Genomic DNA, 15886 nt, shown 5'->3' on the forward strand with positions numbered 1-15886 from the left:
GTAATTTAAATTTTAAGATTTTAGTTGTTACTTTTATATAAAAAAAAACTAATGTTTACTTTTATTTTTGATAATGTTTATTGGAAACGAAACTATAACGATATCACAAAATTATTTAAAACATATTTGTATCAGTACAAAAAAGTGGGTACATAGCAAAAATCTTCAGCATTTCATACACAAAATAATTTATCTAATTTTAAATGAAATTACTAGAGTAGTTTTGGACTAAGAACTCGGTACTTTTAGAGTATACTATTCGCAAGAAAGGAGCTATCAAAATACGAGAGCTTTCCGGGAATTCCACGAAGCAATTTTTTTAAATTTATTTTTAATGGGAGTGTTTAGTCCAAAACTAGTATTTTTACTAATAAGGCTGGCATGGCGTATTAAAAATAATGCAGTGTTGCAATTTAATTAAAGCATCTTATAATTAAATTATTAAGTGTTGATTATATTATGGTTAAAATGGCCATCAATAAATATATTTCGATTATATTCTTACAGTTAGAATAAATGAGATTATTACTGTTTTTATAGCACAGATTTATTTCTATAATTGTGATTGGATTGAATAAAGTTATTAATAAATATTACATTGTTTTATTAACTATTTTATATTGGGTTAAATGTGGTGTTAGAAACTGATAAAACAATGAACACAAATGGTAAAATCATTATAGTCCATCAACTTAGTGAGAGAGTCTTGTATGCAAGGTTTGTGGCTCGCGGAGGGTATCAGGCACCTAGGCTTATGCGGCTGACAGTGGTCTGTGTCAGTGGCCAAGGCTCTCCACTAAATTGTTAGACTATAGTAATGTGGCAATTCCTACAAAATCAAAAGCATTGAACACATCTTTTAAAAGTTTTAAGTACATTTTATTCAAAACTTTAATACATTTTTGATAGTTCATTAAGGTGATTTTTCCAGTTCTTGATAAGAATCAAATAGTTATCAAACGCCATCAGTATATTAGATACATTTGCTGTCGCTTTATCTAGCGGATAGCTTATCAAACACTTATCAATAGGCCGTAAAACTGGCGTTTATTAAAAATCCCAGAATTTATTTCAAACAGAGAGAGCAAACAACTTGTTATTACTGAATAATTTATATTACATGTATCAATAAATATGCATAACACATTTGTATTACAAATTGATTAAGCACCAGTTTAAACACTAATGAATAAGTCTCAGATAACCTATCTGCTGGATAAACTGACAGCAATTACTGTATGTAAGCAACTGGCAACTGTCAAAATTCCACCAGTTTAGCTATCTGAAAGTTATCCAGGAGTGGTGAAACTGACTCTTAATATCTTATAGATTATCAGTTAACATTCCTAAAATAGTCAAACTATTCTACATCTTGTCATTTAGAAAAATCTAATGAAAAATGTGTGGATACCTACATATTACATGCTTTTTATAGTCCAACAACTTAGTGGAGAGCCTTGAATGCAGATTTACAGCTGTGGTATACAATATTCAGAATTCAGAACATCAGTGACCCCAGGCTTATGCAACATGCAGCTGAAGGTAGTCTGTTTGCTACAGCTTCTATATTCTAGAAATACACAGGATTATTCATTATAATTTCAGATAAAACAAGCATGCCAAGGCTCTTTACTAAGTTGTCAGACTATAGCAACTACATTAAGATTTAAACATACAGTTATATCTAATTTTAGAATAGAAAAGTAATAAATAAGTAAAATTAGGCCAACATTTTTTGAGAAATGTCCCTAACTATATCAATAAAAGTGATAATAGTGAAATAATTTAAAAATTATCACTGACCCAAAACAATAGACAAGAAGAGCTGAGTATAGTGAGTATTTCTATAAATAATGGTTTATTTCCACTGGCAAGATTAGGGTCAAATAAGAATTTTACCATCATATTTGTTTCATAGATCAAAGTTCTTTCACTCTCGTTCAGTTAAATAGTACCTCAAATTTCACTAATATTATAAATGCAAGAATCTTGATGTTTGTTATTCAATCTCACCAAAACTACTGAATAGATATTCATATTTTACCCAAGGAAATCTATTCATTTAGGTAAAGAAACAAGTAGAAGATAGTAATTCAAATAAATCAGTTGCAATCCATCTACTACAATACAATACAATACAATAATACATACCTTAAATTGATGTACAAAGATACCCCCATATTACTGTGACATAATCCCCCCATCCAGACACTACCTTATATTGATATACCAACCCACCCACATATTATGGTAATAGTTTTCTAATTCATTTCCTTATTTTGCCAGCAGAAACAAACTTAAACTGCCACTACTAAGATTATCATATTATACTTGCTTATTTTGTAGTGTATGTGTGTAGAGAGAGAAAGGAGATCATTAAATAGGTATTTTATTACTAGTTTAGACATTCTTGAGTATACTGACTTGAGTAAACATGAGCTACTTGGCTAACACAGATCGTTATATTTCTGCAAGCATAGGGTCATATAAATATCAGTTCTTAGCCTAATCTTATCATTTCCCACATGTTAGAATTGTGACTTCTTCATCAAAATCATACACAAATAAATATTAAACTTCAATGAATAATACACTGGTGAAATCAATAGTATTCATGTAAAAGCTGAAAATACAGTGTTGTGCTGTTATGTTACTTGTTTGTATAGATTCTAATATAGTAACTGTAGTAACTGATTATAGTAAAACAGCTAATGTATTTCAACTATTTATAGCAAGCAAAAACTCTTTGACATGGCAGTATCGCTAGAGTTGTGATAATGTGTGACCACACAATAAATTAGTAACAGGTGCTGCACCAAGAATAAGTTAATTTAAACCAAATGTCCATAAAGACAAAAGCAAAGTAATGCCCAGCATATTTCAAATTATACAATTAAACCAAAATATAAAAAAATCAACCAAATGGTCTCTGAAGATGTCTAGCCACAACGGTAACTGCGGGAGGCCGTATCCTATAATCCAAATTGATTTAAATGTGCTTCGCTGTGCACGTGGCTTGAAATGTTCTGAGCGGTGCACAGTACCTCCATGTGACATTTCTTGCAGTACGCTGTCTCCTCATGCTCAGATGATAAGTATGATTCAATGGAAATCTCCTGATTTTCAATCAAATCTTCAATTATAGTGAACCACTCCATATGCTGTTCATCATCATCTATGTGGTTGAGAATGCTTGGGACTGTGTTCTCAATGTATGCATCACACACCTTGCACCATACTTCATGATCATTACTCACTGGGAATATACCATTCAGAGGCTTCAGACGATCAGTTATGTTAGACCGGTGATTAATGTGATTGACGTGCTCTTCGATGCTTTGTAGAGAGCATTCAATGTTACTGTTACACACCTCACAGAATACATCATCTTTCTCGCAACACAAGTAAGCGTCTAACGTGATGAACTCACCGTCGACGAGATCTTCCATTGCAGCCATCCAGTTTGAATGGTCCTCGCAATCAATGTGCATCATAACAGATTCTTCGTGCGGCAGGCTACGATTACATGGCTTACAATGCAGCGCATCATCAATGAAAGTGATACCGTTCTCGTTCATCAGCTCGACATTTTCTTTGTGCCTTATTCCGTTTGTATGCTGCTCGATACATCTACTAGCCTTCGGTATAAAGACTCCGCAAAATATGCACCGAACTCTGGTCTTGGAACAAGCGACAATTCCGTACAATAATCCCGTTTTCATTTTCATCTTGAAATTGTTGTGTTACTGATTATTATCAATTTATCAGACTGAACAAATTTATTGAATTGATTTATTTGAATGGGAAACTTGAAATTTCGCGAGATTTTTTTGATTGACAGTTTGACAGGTGCTTTTGAATTTTTTTTTATGCTAAGAATCGATGAAATTATCTGGAACGTATTTTTAATATGGCAATGTAGTAGGACAAAATTTATTAAGCTGTTGACTTACAATTTTATCTTGTATTATATAAAGAATAATATATAAATGAATCGTAATAACTCCATTAAGTTTATCTCTGAACGAAAATTATAAATTTTTAGATTTGATTTTCTGGCAATAAAGATATAATGAGTACAAAGGGGAATACCCAGGAATGCCAGGACAATACCATGATCTCATTAAAACTGGGCTAAACTCTCATAAAAAGTAGTCAGTCTGAGATTGATCATGATACTTCAACTTTAATTTAAGGAAATGGAGTACTTCAATAATTTCAAAATGTATGGTTAAGCTACCTACATAATATTATTAATATACCTACTGTTCTCTTAAGGTTCAATTAGCTCTTAGAAAGAGGGACCAATAATTAGTTTCTATTTTTATTAACCAGTTAACTTACTGTCAGTGCAGTCTCTGTCTGTTTTACAGTAAAATAAATAAAATATTATTAGCAGAATGTAAATCAGTAAATTAAAAAATGCTTAAAATTTCTTAATAATTTATTGATATTGTTTATAAAAGCACAAAATATTTTATATATTTGGATTTAAATAAGTCTTCACAATACTTAAATAATACAAGCTCAAATTAAAATTTTAGATATAAGTAGACATCTTTTAAATACATTATAGTAAAATTATTGTGACTTGCGAATAAAATAATTTTAATTCATTGCTCTTACACTGCTGGGCACAGTCCTTCCCCTGATATAAGAGAGAAAAGGCCTAGATAAACAAAATTAAATAATTCCAATTATTATGAAGAAGTATGTTTTTTCCCTTTAATATGCCTTTCCAAATTGTCAAGATTACAAGGTACTTCAATTTGGCATTTTTTACAAAAAGCTTTATCTTCTTTGGGCTCATGCATAAACTTCTTAATAGTTATATTCTGGTCTTTAATCAATAATAGAATTTTACCAAGTTCTCTAACATGTTTGGGGTCTTCATGAACATGCTCTAGTATCAGTTCCACATAATTTTCAAAATAAACTTGGCAAATTTTACACCACAAGTCATCTTTGCTGTCTTCTACAGAAAATATAGCATTTAGTGGCTGAACTGCAATAGAACAAGCTCGTCTGTGCAAGTCTGATTTTATATGAGCTGTTATTGCTTTTAAATTAAATTCTATGGTCCTGTTACAAGCCAGACAGTTTACATCAGAGCCAAGGTTTGTTAATGTCTCTGGTAATATAATAAATCCTCCGTCGAGTTTTACTCTTTCTTGTATAGAATGTAGCTCGCTCAAATGCTGGCTACTTTGTATGTGGTCAATCATCTTTTCTATGTCTGCTATTTGCTCACACACACCACAGGCCATCCTGTTGTTGTTAATTAGTATGTTGTGCTGCACCATCAGCCTCTTCATGTATAAAGTGCTATGGTCATTACTATTTATGTGTTCTTCAATGCAACTATCACTATCATTGATATTTATTTTACACAATTCACATTTAGTTTTCAAGTTCTGATCTATAACTATATCTTCGTAGTAAGCCATCGTAATTCAATCTTATTAAGTTTTAGTTCATTTAGTTTTTATAACCAGCCACAGTAAATTCTGTAAAACTCAATGAACTTAGAAGTTGGGCAAAGTTTATTGATAAAACAAAACTGATAAACATTAGCCAATATTGCCATAACCAACCAAGATGTCAAATTGTCAACTGAAGACAATGTTATTGGTAACAAATAGGTAACTAGAGTCAAGTCAACAGAGAGATACGATTAAAATTATTGAAGATATGGTATGATATTAAAATAGAACTAAATATTATCTATTTTATTTTCCTATTACAAAGGTAAAAAGAATCAAATCAAATATTTAAGCTGTTGCCAGTTTTAAAACAAAATTGAAATTGTAGCGCTTGTCTATGTTTTCATTTCTTACTGTCAGTTTCAGTAAATTTCAAGTATTTCAACCCGAATTTCGAGTGATTGCTTCTTGAAATCTGTAAATATTTAATATTGTGCAGTGAAAAGTTGTGTATAAAGTAATAAAACAAAATGTCTCAAGAATCGGATACCGAAGCAGATATTCTGGAGAACATCACTGATGTTATGAATGAATTAGTGGTAAAAATAAAATCATCTGTGATCAGTTAAAATTTTCAATAATCCATTGCTTATTGTTTGTAAATTATAACTAAAAATCATCGCTTGTACTTGAAAACGACCAATATATTAATTTGTACGTTCTTTTAGTACTAATGTTTTAATTTGATTTACAGAAAGAACTTCAAGAGCTATATGATTTTAGAGATTTATTCTTTGAAAATCATCCTATTGAGATGGCTACAGAGAAGAACAAATGCGTTGAAGAGAAGAAAGCCGTGCTCATCGAGAAGTTTGAGGCAATAGATGGTAAGAGCTCTCGACTATTATGCTGCTATGCAACCATGTAATTTGTTATATGCTACGCGCATTTGCGTCATATCAATTAAAAATTGAAACCTTACCACATTTTTTTACGCAACTTTTATTTCCAACAAACTGCTTAGCTTTTAAATTAGAATAACACTATGCCATTAAGCAAAAGTCAGCACATCAATCTTCATTTAATTAAATATTATATTGTCTTTAAAAAAAACTTCTAACAATGGCTTGATTTAAAATGCTCTGCTACTGGTATCTATTACAAATCATACAAAATCTTTGCTTAAACATTCAATAATATTATGACTTCCAGTTGACACCCAAGTACCGTTTGCCCACCGAGCTAAATTCCTCTACCTCAAGGGCCGTTGTTACAACATAAGTCCGACATATGATGCTAGAGCTACCCAGTGCCTCAGCAAGGCTGTGAAGCTGAACCCACATCTTGTGGACGCATGGAATGAACTTGGAGAGTGTTACTGGAAGAATATGAATGTGAAGGAGGCTAAGGCTAGCTTTGAAGGTGCACTGAAACATGTAAGTTGACATATTTGTGCAGGAAATTGTTGTTTTTACCTTATTCAAGTGCTGGATAATGGTCTCTCAATGCAACTTAAATACAAACTGGCAGCTTTTGTTCATCAATGACTTTTTTGGGGTGGGTTTTAGGCTGGTTTACTAACAACAATCAGTCAAGCTTATCTTGGAAGCTTAAGAAAATCTTGTCAAGCACTTAAACCATACTCGATAAAAATCTGTCAACTGAGAGCTATGCTCTTACTATGTCCTTGCAATAGATTTATACTTTAAGGTGTAAACAAGTTTTACTATAAAAATACTTACCTTACCTTTACCAACATAAGCCTTCTGTTATATTCAGGATCGCAACCGTCTATCTCTCCGATGCCTCTCAATCATTCTCCGTCAAGAGAGTGGAGATAAAAAACGTGCTGATGCCACTCCAGCCATCCTCAAAAGTGTTGAGCTGGCTAAAGAAGCTGTAGGCCAGGACATAAAAGATGGAGTGTCCTGGTCTGTGCTCGGCAATGCTTACCTGTGCCAATTCTTCATAGTGGCACAAGACCCATCAACACTGAAGCTGTGCATGAGTGCATATAAGCAGGCAGCTTTAGATCCCATTGCTAAGGGACAACCTGATTTGTATTACAATGAGGGAATTGTAAGTACTTTTATGTTCATATTAATATGATTTATTTTATCAGATTTGATGGTTGGAATTTTGATGGGTGATGATTGGAAGGTCTGAGTTTGGGACAAGAAATTCTTTACAATGTTAAGCAACATGGTTTTCAAATTTCAGAAATCTGAACACCTTTTAATAACATATCAATGAGTTTAGTGAAAATACCTTTAATTAAACCAGTCACTAAGGAAACATGAAACATTACACAATCAATAAAGACTACAACCTAATATAGGAGATACGCAGTAACATACATAAAATAGTCAACAACAGACTAACAAGTCTTAACCAAAATAGTTTCACAAAAGTTACCATCAAATCTTGAATTTCCAGGCACTAAGGTACTCAGAGCAGTACTCCCAAGCATTAGAGAAGTTCTCCCACGCGCACAGGCTGGACCCGCCGTGGGCAGCTCCTATCCGTGAACGTACACGACTGGCCAACTTCATGACGTCAGCACACGCGCTTGTACGTACGCGGGGGAAACTGAAGGCTAAGAAACTGGCTAATATGGTGCAGGTTAGTGTTGGTTGTTGAAGATATTTTATCAGATCCGTTATACATTATATCCGTTACTAATTCATAGTAGTGCAACCCAACATTTCGTATTTGTGTGCACTAATTCTCATCACTATATAATACAAAGCAAGTTCACTTCCATTTTCGAAGATCTTGGACAGTCATTACCAGTAGGCAGAAGCTTGAAAGTCTGACAACCAGTCTTATCGGGAGGTCGTGTTATAACCTATGTAAACGGGCTGTGGAAGTCCGATAGGCAGTCGCTTCTTGTAAAATACTGGTATTCAGCTGCATCCGGTGAGACTGGAATCTGATTCCAACATATTTGGAAGAAATTCTAGGCTGATTGATTCATATTAATCAGGATTCAATTTATTTCACATTGTAATTCACTTCCACAGTCAATCGACAAGAAAATGCTGGGCTGCTACGGCGAGGGTAGCCTGCACAAGTTCGGTCGCAGCCGGGAGGTGGCACTGGAGCTGACTCGTCTGGACCAGCTGCAGGAAGGCAGCAACGAAGCCAAGGTCGTGCTCGGAAGGGTCGTCGGATCCATACACAATGATAATGCTGTACCTTTGTAAGTACTTACTGTATAACCAAGGATTTTAGTACATTGAATTTTTGATAGACAGAAAGAAAGAAAATTAACTCGAGAAATAGTTGAAGTAAAGTGTGCATAACATAACTATAGGTAAAAATTATATATATTTTTTGGATAAAGCAAGTGATTCGTTCCAAGTGAATCCTGATCGCCTTTTTTGAGTTCATAAAGTAAATTCCTGGATCATTAAATCCTGGATCTTAAAATTTTTAAGAAAGCAACTTCATAATTTTAGAAAAGTCATATAATAGCTATCTCATCATCTTCATTATGACTCATTATAAGTAGATATTCTAAGAGGGTAAGCTTATTTCATCAAACATAGAAATTCAGCTATTTTCAACATGTATCATAAAATGGAGTATAATAAGTGTATCACATCATTATATTTCCTGTTTGAATGCATCCGATGTCTGCATTAGAATTGACGCTTGGAAGTCTACTCGTCCTAAAACAGATAGCGAGATTGAGGACTCTACTCGAAGAATCTCCATTTGGTAGGTGCATTCATTATTTTAATGTTTAAACTCTTCTATACAGTGAAAACTCCTTCGCTTTCCTGAAAAACCGAATATGAGAGAATACTACGATTATTTTTAGTCCCAATGATGTTGGAATCACCAACAAGACTACTTTGTTACTATGTTGAATATCAGATTTCCTAGTAAATACAAAAGATTCGTTAAAGAAAGATCATAACCCCAAAAAATTATATGGCTACCTACCATGATATTAAAGGGTTCTGCTTTACCCTACCACCATTGATCTTTACAATTCCTGGTGGGATGGCTGAACGAGTTCTCCCTAAAAAAGTATCGTCATTTGTGTTGATTATACATTCCTAATTTATTCCCCACTTCCTTCCTTCAAGCGTTTCGTCTGCCGTTGCTCCTTACACGAAGTTATTTGCAATTTATCCCAAGGCTATCCCATGGCTTTGCCAAAGTACTCGTGGTCGCACTTACTTAGCTAATACCCCGATTGTTTCATAATCATCATCATCACTGTAGGCCGTGGTTTGTCAGTAGACGTGTCGATGTTTAAAATAAGCTTATTATTCTTAAGAATTGGGCAGGTTTATATACTTACGGTAAATTTATTCTCTGTAGCATTGACTATCACAAGTGTCAGTATTTGAATACATAAATAAATTTGATTTTGAAGAAACATTTTTTATTTGTTACAATTACGTGCGTACACACTGATATACGTTCGTAAACTACGCAACAATATAATAAGCCCTTAGTGTGAAAAGGCCAAGCAAGGATTACTTAATCTGTGTTTTGTCTTTTTTACTAGCAGAGAGACTTTATTGAAGATGGCAAAATGCTTATAAGTCATTCAAAAATGTATAGAAGGATATAAACTTTAGCCCAATTCTTAAGTATAACTGGTGCAAGCACTTATTCTATTCTTATTTTCCATAATGTTATTTCAGCACATTTGCCATGGTGGATGAGAGTATGGAGTGTGTGTTAGTGACGGTGTACAACTGGGCTGACGGCCGGGGCGCCATTATAGGGGACTGTGTCGCAATACCAGAGCCGTCGCTTTCATCTCATAAACATGAGTCGGACCTTACCGTGAGTAATGTAACATTTTATATTTCTTCTGATTTGCTCATCTCACATCAAAGTCGTCAAATAAACATACAAAATAATCATTCTAGAATCTATAGGTTTTCTAGTATTTTTGGATAAGATCATTGAGGCATTTTTCTTTAATAATAAAGTTAAGTTATGAAATACAAAAGTATTCTCCTACTTAAATGTTATTTTAACGTGTTGTTGCGTTGAATGGGATAAGTTTGAGATTTTGTAAGGGTTTGCTACTTAATAATTAGATCTTTTCAAAAACACCAGCTCGTTAATAACTAGCTAACTATAATGTCTGGCATAATTGTACTAAAAAGTTTTAAAACTAAATGTCTGATTATACAAAACAGTTCATTATAGACATTGATCATAGATTCTTAACTATCTAAAGTATCTATAACAGTTCTATCTTATTTCCAGAAATACGACTTCAAATCGATCCGCGTGAACAACCCAATGCTGCTTCTACTAAACGGTAAGCGTGTAGGTCGCAATCAGTTCGCGTGCACCCGCGTCACGAGCACGTACGAGATACATTGAGTATACGTACACGTACACGAGTGAGCGAGACGGCACGATTGTTGGGAATACGTGCTACCGGGGCCTCTGTGATTGGTGGTTAGGAGTTTAACTTATTAATTCATGTGAAGCTTGTTTTTTCATCGAAAAATTGCCTTTTTTTTAAAGTGTTACTTATCTACTAGGTTGCTAAAAAGCTATATAAACTGCTTCAAAAGTACATATTAACTAAAATTAAAAAATAATATTATGGAATGTTCTATAAAAAATTGAATGGTTATTCTATCTATGTACAGGGGCCGAAACTGGTCAGTAAAGTCAGTAAAAGTCAGTATTTTCGGACCTGGTCAGTAAAAGTCAGTTTTTTCGAAAATCGGTCAGTATTGTCAGTATTTTTCCGAGTATTTCTTTTCTTGGTTTTTATTTTCTGTTGGCCTATCTTACATTCTCGATTTGCCCAGTGATGATATCAGAGGGCTGCTTTGGATGCTCTTTATTATGTAGATGATCTGCGTATATATTGAAGCATCACATGACTTCAATAGAATAGCAAATAAAATTTTAAATTTTTTTGAAATCAGTATTTTTAAAGTGATAATTCTTTAGCGGCACTTTTTTTTGGATGGGTAAAAACTTCTAAACTCGCGTCAGGACACGTGACCTGATCGAAAATTCGTAAGACGGAAAGTTTTTTAGAGTTTTTGGTGTTCATTGCAGTATGTAAATTTTGCATGAATGCGCACGACTCACTTGTAATATATACAATCTATCTATCTTTTGTATGGTTAGTGGTCAATCTAGTGTCAAAGTTGTTCAAGCCGACTGAAAGGCCTTTGACATGGCTTAATGAGTCTTATCTTAATCGACAACGTCCGGGACCGACTTTTTACGTACCCTCCGTGCACGGAGACACTCGGTTCAAATACCACTATGCGGTCACCCATCTATAGTATGACCGCGCAAACGGTTGCTTAACCCAGAGAGATCGTTTACCGACCGGTGAGCACAACTGGCTATGAGCGCATCGTAATACAATAACAATTACTAAAGAAATTACAGTAGAAAAAGCTTTTTAACACTATAAAAACGAGGTGCTGGTTGACTATGGGGAATCCGGGGATGGTGAAGACCAATAACCGAAAATAAGCTTCTTAACCGACTTCAAAAAAAGGATTTTGACTTCTCAATTCGACTGTATTTTTTGTTATTTCACACTATTCATCCGAAAAACGGTTTTGAAATGGTCAGTATTTGGTCAGTATTTTTGAATTTTTGGTCAGTAAAATCAGTATTTTCGACCTTGGAACTTGTTTCGGCCCCTGTATGTACTAAACAAAAATTAAACACATCAAATGTGTTAATAACACGCTTATTGTATTATCATTTAAAATTTAATCGCAAGTCAAACAAATAACTAATAAATCACACAAGTAATTTGCTATACAAATAATGTATTAAATTTTCCATAATCACCATAAAAATCACCCCCGGTAGCTAAAAAACGAGCTTTCTAGAGTGTATGAAGTATTTATAAAGAACGTGTGACTGAATCGATCTGAGAGTTTGTATATAATTTTGCTAAATTTAAAACGCTTATTGTATTTGTTTGACGATGCCGGCCTACTAATAGTGAAACTTTTGATCTTATATAGCTGATAATATAGTCCAACAACTTAGTAGAGAGCATTGTACGTAAAGTTCCCAGCTGTCGGAGGTATACAAAATTTTGAATTTAATTCATCATTGACCCGCAGTCTTATGCAGCTGATGGTAGCCTGTTTGATATAGTTACTATATTTCGGCACCACACTTGGTCAGCGTGGTAGACTCAAGGTCCCCTCCCTCGTTTGGGAGTAGACCCTTACCCAGCAGTGTGTGCAGCAGTGCAATAAAAAATAAATAAATTGTACATGCTAAGGCTCTCTACTAAGTCGTCGTACTATACTAATAAATATAAGTTCTTCATTTAATAGTGCGTTTTTCAAAATCTTTGGAGCTTAATATTACCTCAAGAAAGTTCTATTTTTAGAGTATATTGCGATTGCAACTAAAGGTCCAAAATTTTACGTTTTTCTAGAACCTACTTCTTGTATAAAAGTATCGCTGTCCTTTACTATTTACTCTTTAAAGACAGAGAAGAACGTATTCAGAAATGCTAAATATACTCTTATATTAATATCTTGTCTCTGTCTATTTACTCTGGAACGACAGGGATGGAGAAATCTCTTAATGAAATCGTATTATTATTGTATCACATATGCACTATTATTTAAAGATTTTATATCATACGATGAAAATTATGTATCTTATACATCAAAAAAGTCGATTGTGTTTTACCGACTCCAAAAAAGGAGGAGGGTACCTAAAAATACTGGTAATAAATCACTTTAATTGTAAAAATTAAACTTGGTAATATTGCATACACTTCTGCCTACACCTTGCGTAATATTATAAACCAATTTACTAAATACTCAATAACCATGAAATAGCTCTGGTAACTACAATTCTAAGCTACAAAAATCATCCTAATTGCAGAGGGTATAAAGTCTACAATCCCTCAATACCTATTTATCTGATCAGAAAATGTTTTACTCTATAAACGATAAACTAAAAACTAATAATATATAATTTTATCAATAAAATCGATAGTGTTCTAAATGTTCTAAATTTTACATGTTTCAAACAATTTGATGTTGTAGAAAATACATGATAAATCGATGTCTCCTTCCCCGGTTTTGATAACTTACCGACTGTGAAGGATAAGCCAACTACAGTATAGTAACTAAGCTATCCATTACTGTAGGTAGTTTAAAGCGCGGTTGCGAGTCGTATAATTTTTTGCTGATACAGTAATTGTCGACTTATGTGTGTGGTCAATTTAATCAATTGAAATTACACCTTTTCTATAGTCGGTACAGGCTATTTAATTCTGTGTGTTCGAATTGCCACAACAAGCCGCTGGGTTAAAAATAAAAACAAGAGAAATACCTCCTTTAGAAGTACATTCCTTGTCTACGTTACTTGCTTTAATGTTTCGCCTTTGAACAGTGGCTTGTTGCTGTATTCCGACCTACAAAGTTATTTAGTGCGGTCTATACGCCTCTGACTCGCACTCGACCCGCAACCGCGCAGCTATATGTGTGTTACCTTTCATATTTATGGCCGAAATGTCGAGATACTAGGGTATTTGTGAACGGGAACTCAATGAGATTGAAGTGTATTCGAATGACAATATGTTGTGAATGATTGAAGCGTATAGTCAATTTGGAATTGTTATTATTGTTTTTAACATAACTATCCCATAATGGGATATTTTTTTATTTACTTGTGTATACAGATTAGAGTATTCTCTTATAACATAGACTATGTCGTTACTTGATACGTAATGTGTTACTGCTGAATGCAAGGTTCTGGGTGCGATGATGTACGCAGTTTATCAAATGAGCAGGCACATTTGAAATGCAAGTATCTGTTGAGAAAATACTCTGATTTGTATGCACAGTGAGCAAAGGAAGTCACTGAACAGATATAATAAAATAACATCATTTATTTATTTAGGTCAGGAACAGACACTTATGATGGTCAAATACAGTAAGTAGGTGAATTTACCACCAGTTCGGAAGGTAGAGCCAATGAGAAGAGCTGGCAAGAAACTCCTGGCCAGTCTTTTTAATCGCCTGATATGTTTTTATTTTTTTTTGCTACAGTCAATTTAAATTGCAAGGAGCAACCATCAATATTACTCAACACATTTAGGTACCTACTAATTAGATTAAACTCATTTTGGGGTTCCGTAAAAAAAAGAGTTTTTACGGAACTATTACATTAAATAAAAAAATGTTTATCAGTTCAGTGACTTTCATTGTTTATTATTTGAGTAGAAAACTCAAGTATTGAAGGATCTCTTAACCAAGTGGAGTATATAAAGTAAATTCGGGATGGTTTTTGACATTGTAAATGTGAGTAGATAGGCTTTGTAGGAACAGAGAAGTATATTTTGTATGGATTTTAACTAGAGATGTAAAAAAGTGCCCTAAACATGCTGTGACGGAAGCAACATCGACTATTTGCTGTGCCAACGATAGATTGTAAGTACTTTTATCTACGTGTAGTTAGGATTTTGAATAATTCATTAAGTTATCGATCCATTATACATATAATGATACAGTATATTTGTATTCACAAAAGTTATGTTGTTATAGAAATGCCCATGCGGCACTTTTTCTAATACGTTTAAATTGAATGTGGGTTTCTATTTAGTCGTTAGAAAATATTATATATTCAAAGTATAATATCTGACTCGGACTCTCCCTATAGGGAAACTGACGTGATTTAAAGTATGTATAGAAAACAATAATAGGCATGCAAGGTTTCACCGCGGTATTTTTTTTCTTAAACAAATTGTTTTAAGGGCATGCTGTCTCCAACTCAGTTAGCCAGCGTGCTGGATTAAAGGCATAACCCCTTTCGGCCGGAGACCTTTGCCCAGCAATGAGACAGTAATGGGATGAAAGTTTTTTTATGATATAAATTTAATTTAAATTAGTAGTTTTTTGACGCTTCATAGTATTGTTTGTGAATACGAATGTAAATTGTGATCTTACCAAAGTTAACTATCGCTATGAGGGCTTAAATAGGTGCCAACTCACGTAGTCGGAAGTCGTTCGAGCGACCCTACAGTTTAGTCGCAAAACACTGTCTTGAAGAGTTCCATTTATTCACAAATGACATAATATATTAACTAAGTAATTGTCAGTGTAGTGTGTTTAGGGTTTAATCAGTGTCAAAAATCAATCTTTTCCATTTATATATCATCTGTCTTACAAATAAACGTTGTCGTAAGGTCTGATTAGTTAGATAGGTTTGTCTTTTTCACTCATATACAGTTCCACAATTGATTGAATGGAACAAAATGATGTATAACTATACAGAGCTTATACAACGTTTATGAATTAGGCAGTATATCAATAGATTTAAAATAATATGTATTGAATTAATTATTAATTAAAATATTATTATTCATGCACTCCACGGAGCTTAGTAGAATTTCAAATATTGCTTAATTATGTGACAATTATTATTATACCTTAGATATTAATATATTACTAAATAAAAACTCATTT

General features: G+C 33.6%; 2 protein-coding genes across 2 annotated transcripts; one reads left to right on the plus strand and one right to left on the minus strand.

Moving 5' to 3' along the window:
- Nucleotides 1–54: 54 nt before the first annotated feature.
- On the minus strand, nt 55–3846 carry LOC142980611 (uncharacterized). Its single transcript, XM_076126086.1, has one exon. The coding sequence runs from the start codon at nt 3726–3728 to the stop codon at nt 2973–2975; it is 756 nt and encodes a 251-aa protein (XP_075982201.1). The 5' UTR covers nt 3729–3846; the 3' UTR covers nt 55–2972.
- A 2002-nt stretch (nt 3847–5848) lies between these two features.
- On the plus strand, nt 5849–15884 carry LOC142980437 (tetratricopeptide repeat protein 5-like). The gene is made up of 8 exons (XM_076125816.1): nt 5849–6022; nt 6178–6310; nt 6636–6859; nt 7203–7502; nt 7860–8045; nt 8447–8625; nt 10088–10232; nt 10665–15884. The coding sequence occupies exons 1-8, from the start codon at nt 5954–5956 to the stop codon at nt 10782–10784; spliced, it is 1356 nt and encodes a 451-aa protein (XP_075981931.1). The 5' UTR covers nt 5849–5953; the 3' UTR covers nt 10785–15884.
- The last annotated feature ends 2 nt before the right edge of the window (nt 15885–15886 follow it).

The sequence above is a fragment of the Anticarsia gemmatalis genome, chromosome 18, assembly GCF_050436995.1.
Source record: "Anticarsia gemmatalis isolate Benzon Research Colony breed Stoneville strain chromosome 18, ilAntGemm2 primary, whole genome shotgun sequence".
Classification (NCBI taxonomy): domain Eukaryota; kingdom Metazoa; phylum Arthropoda; class Insecta; order Lepidoptera; family Erebidae; genus Anticarsia; species Anticarsia gemmatalis.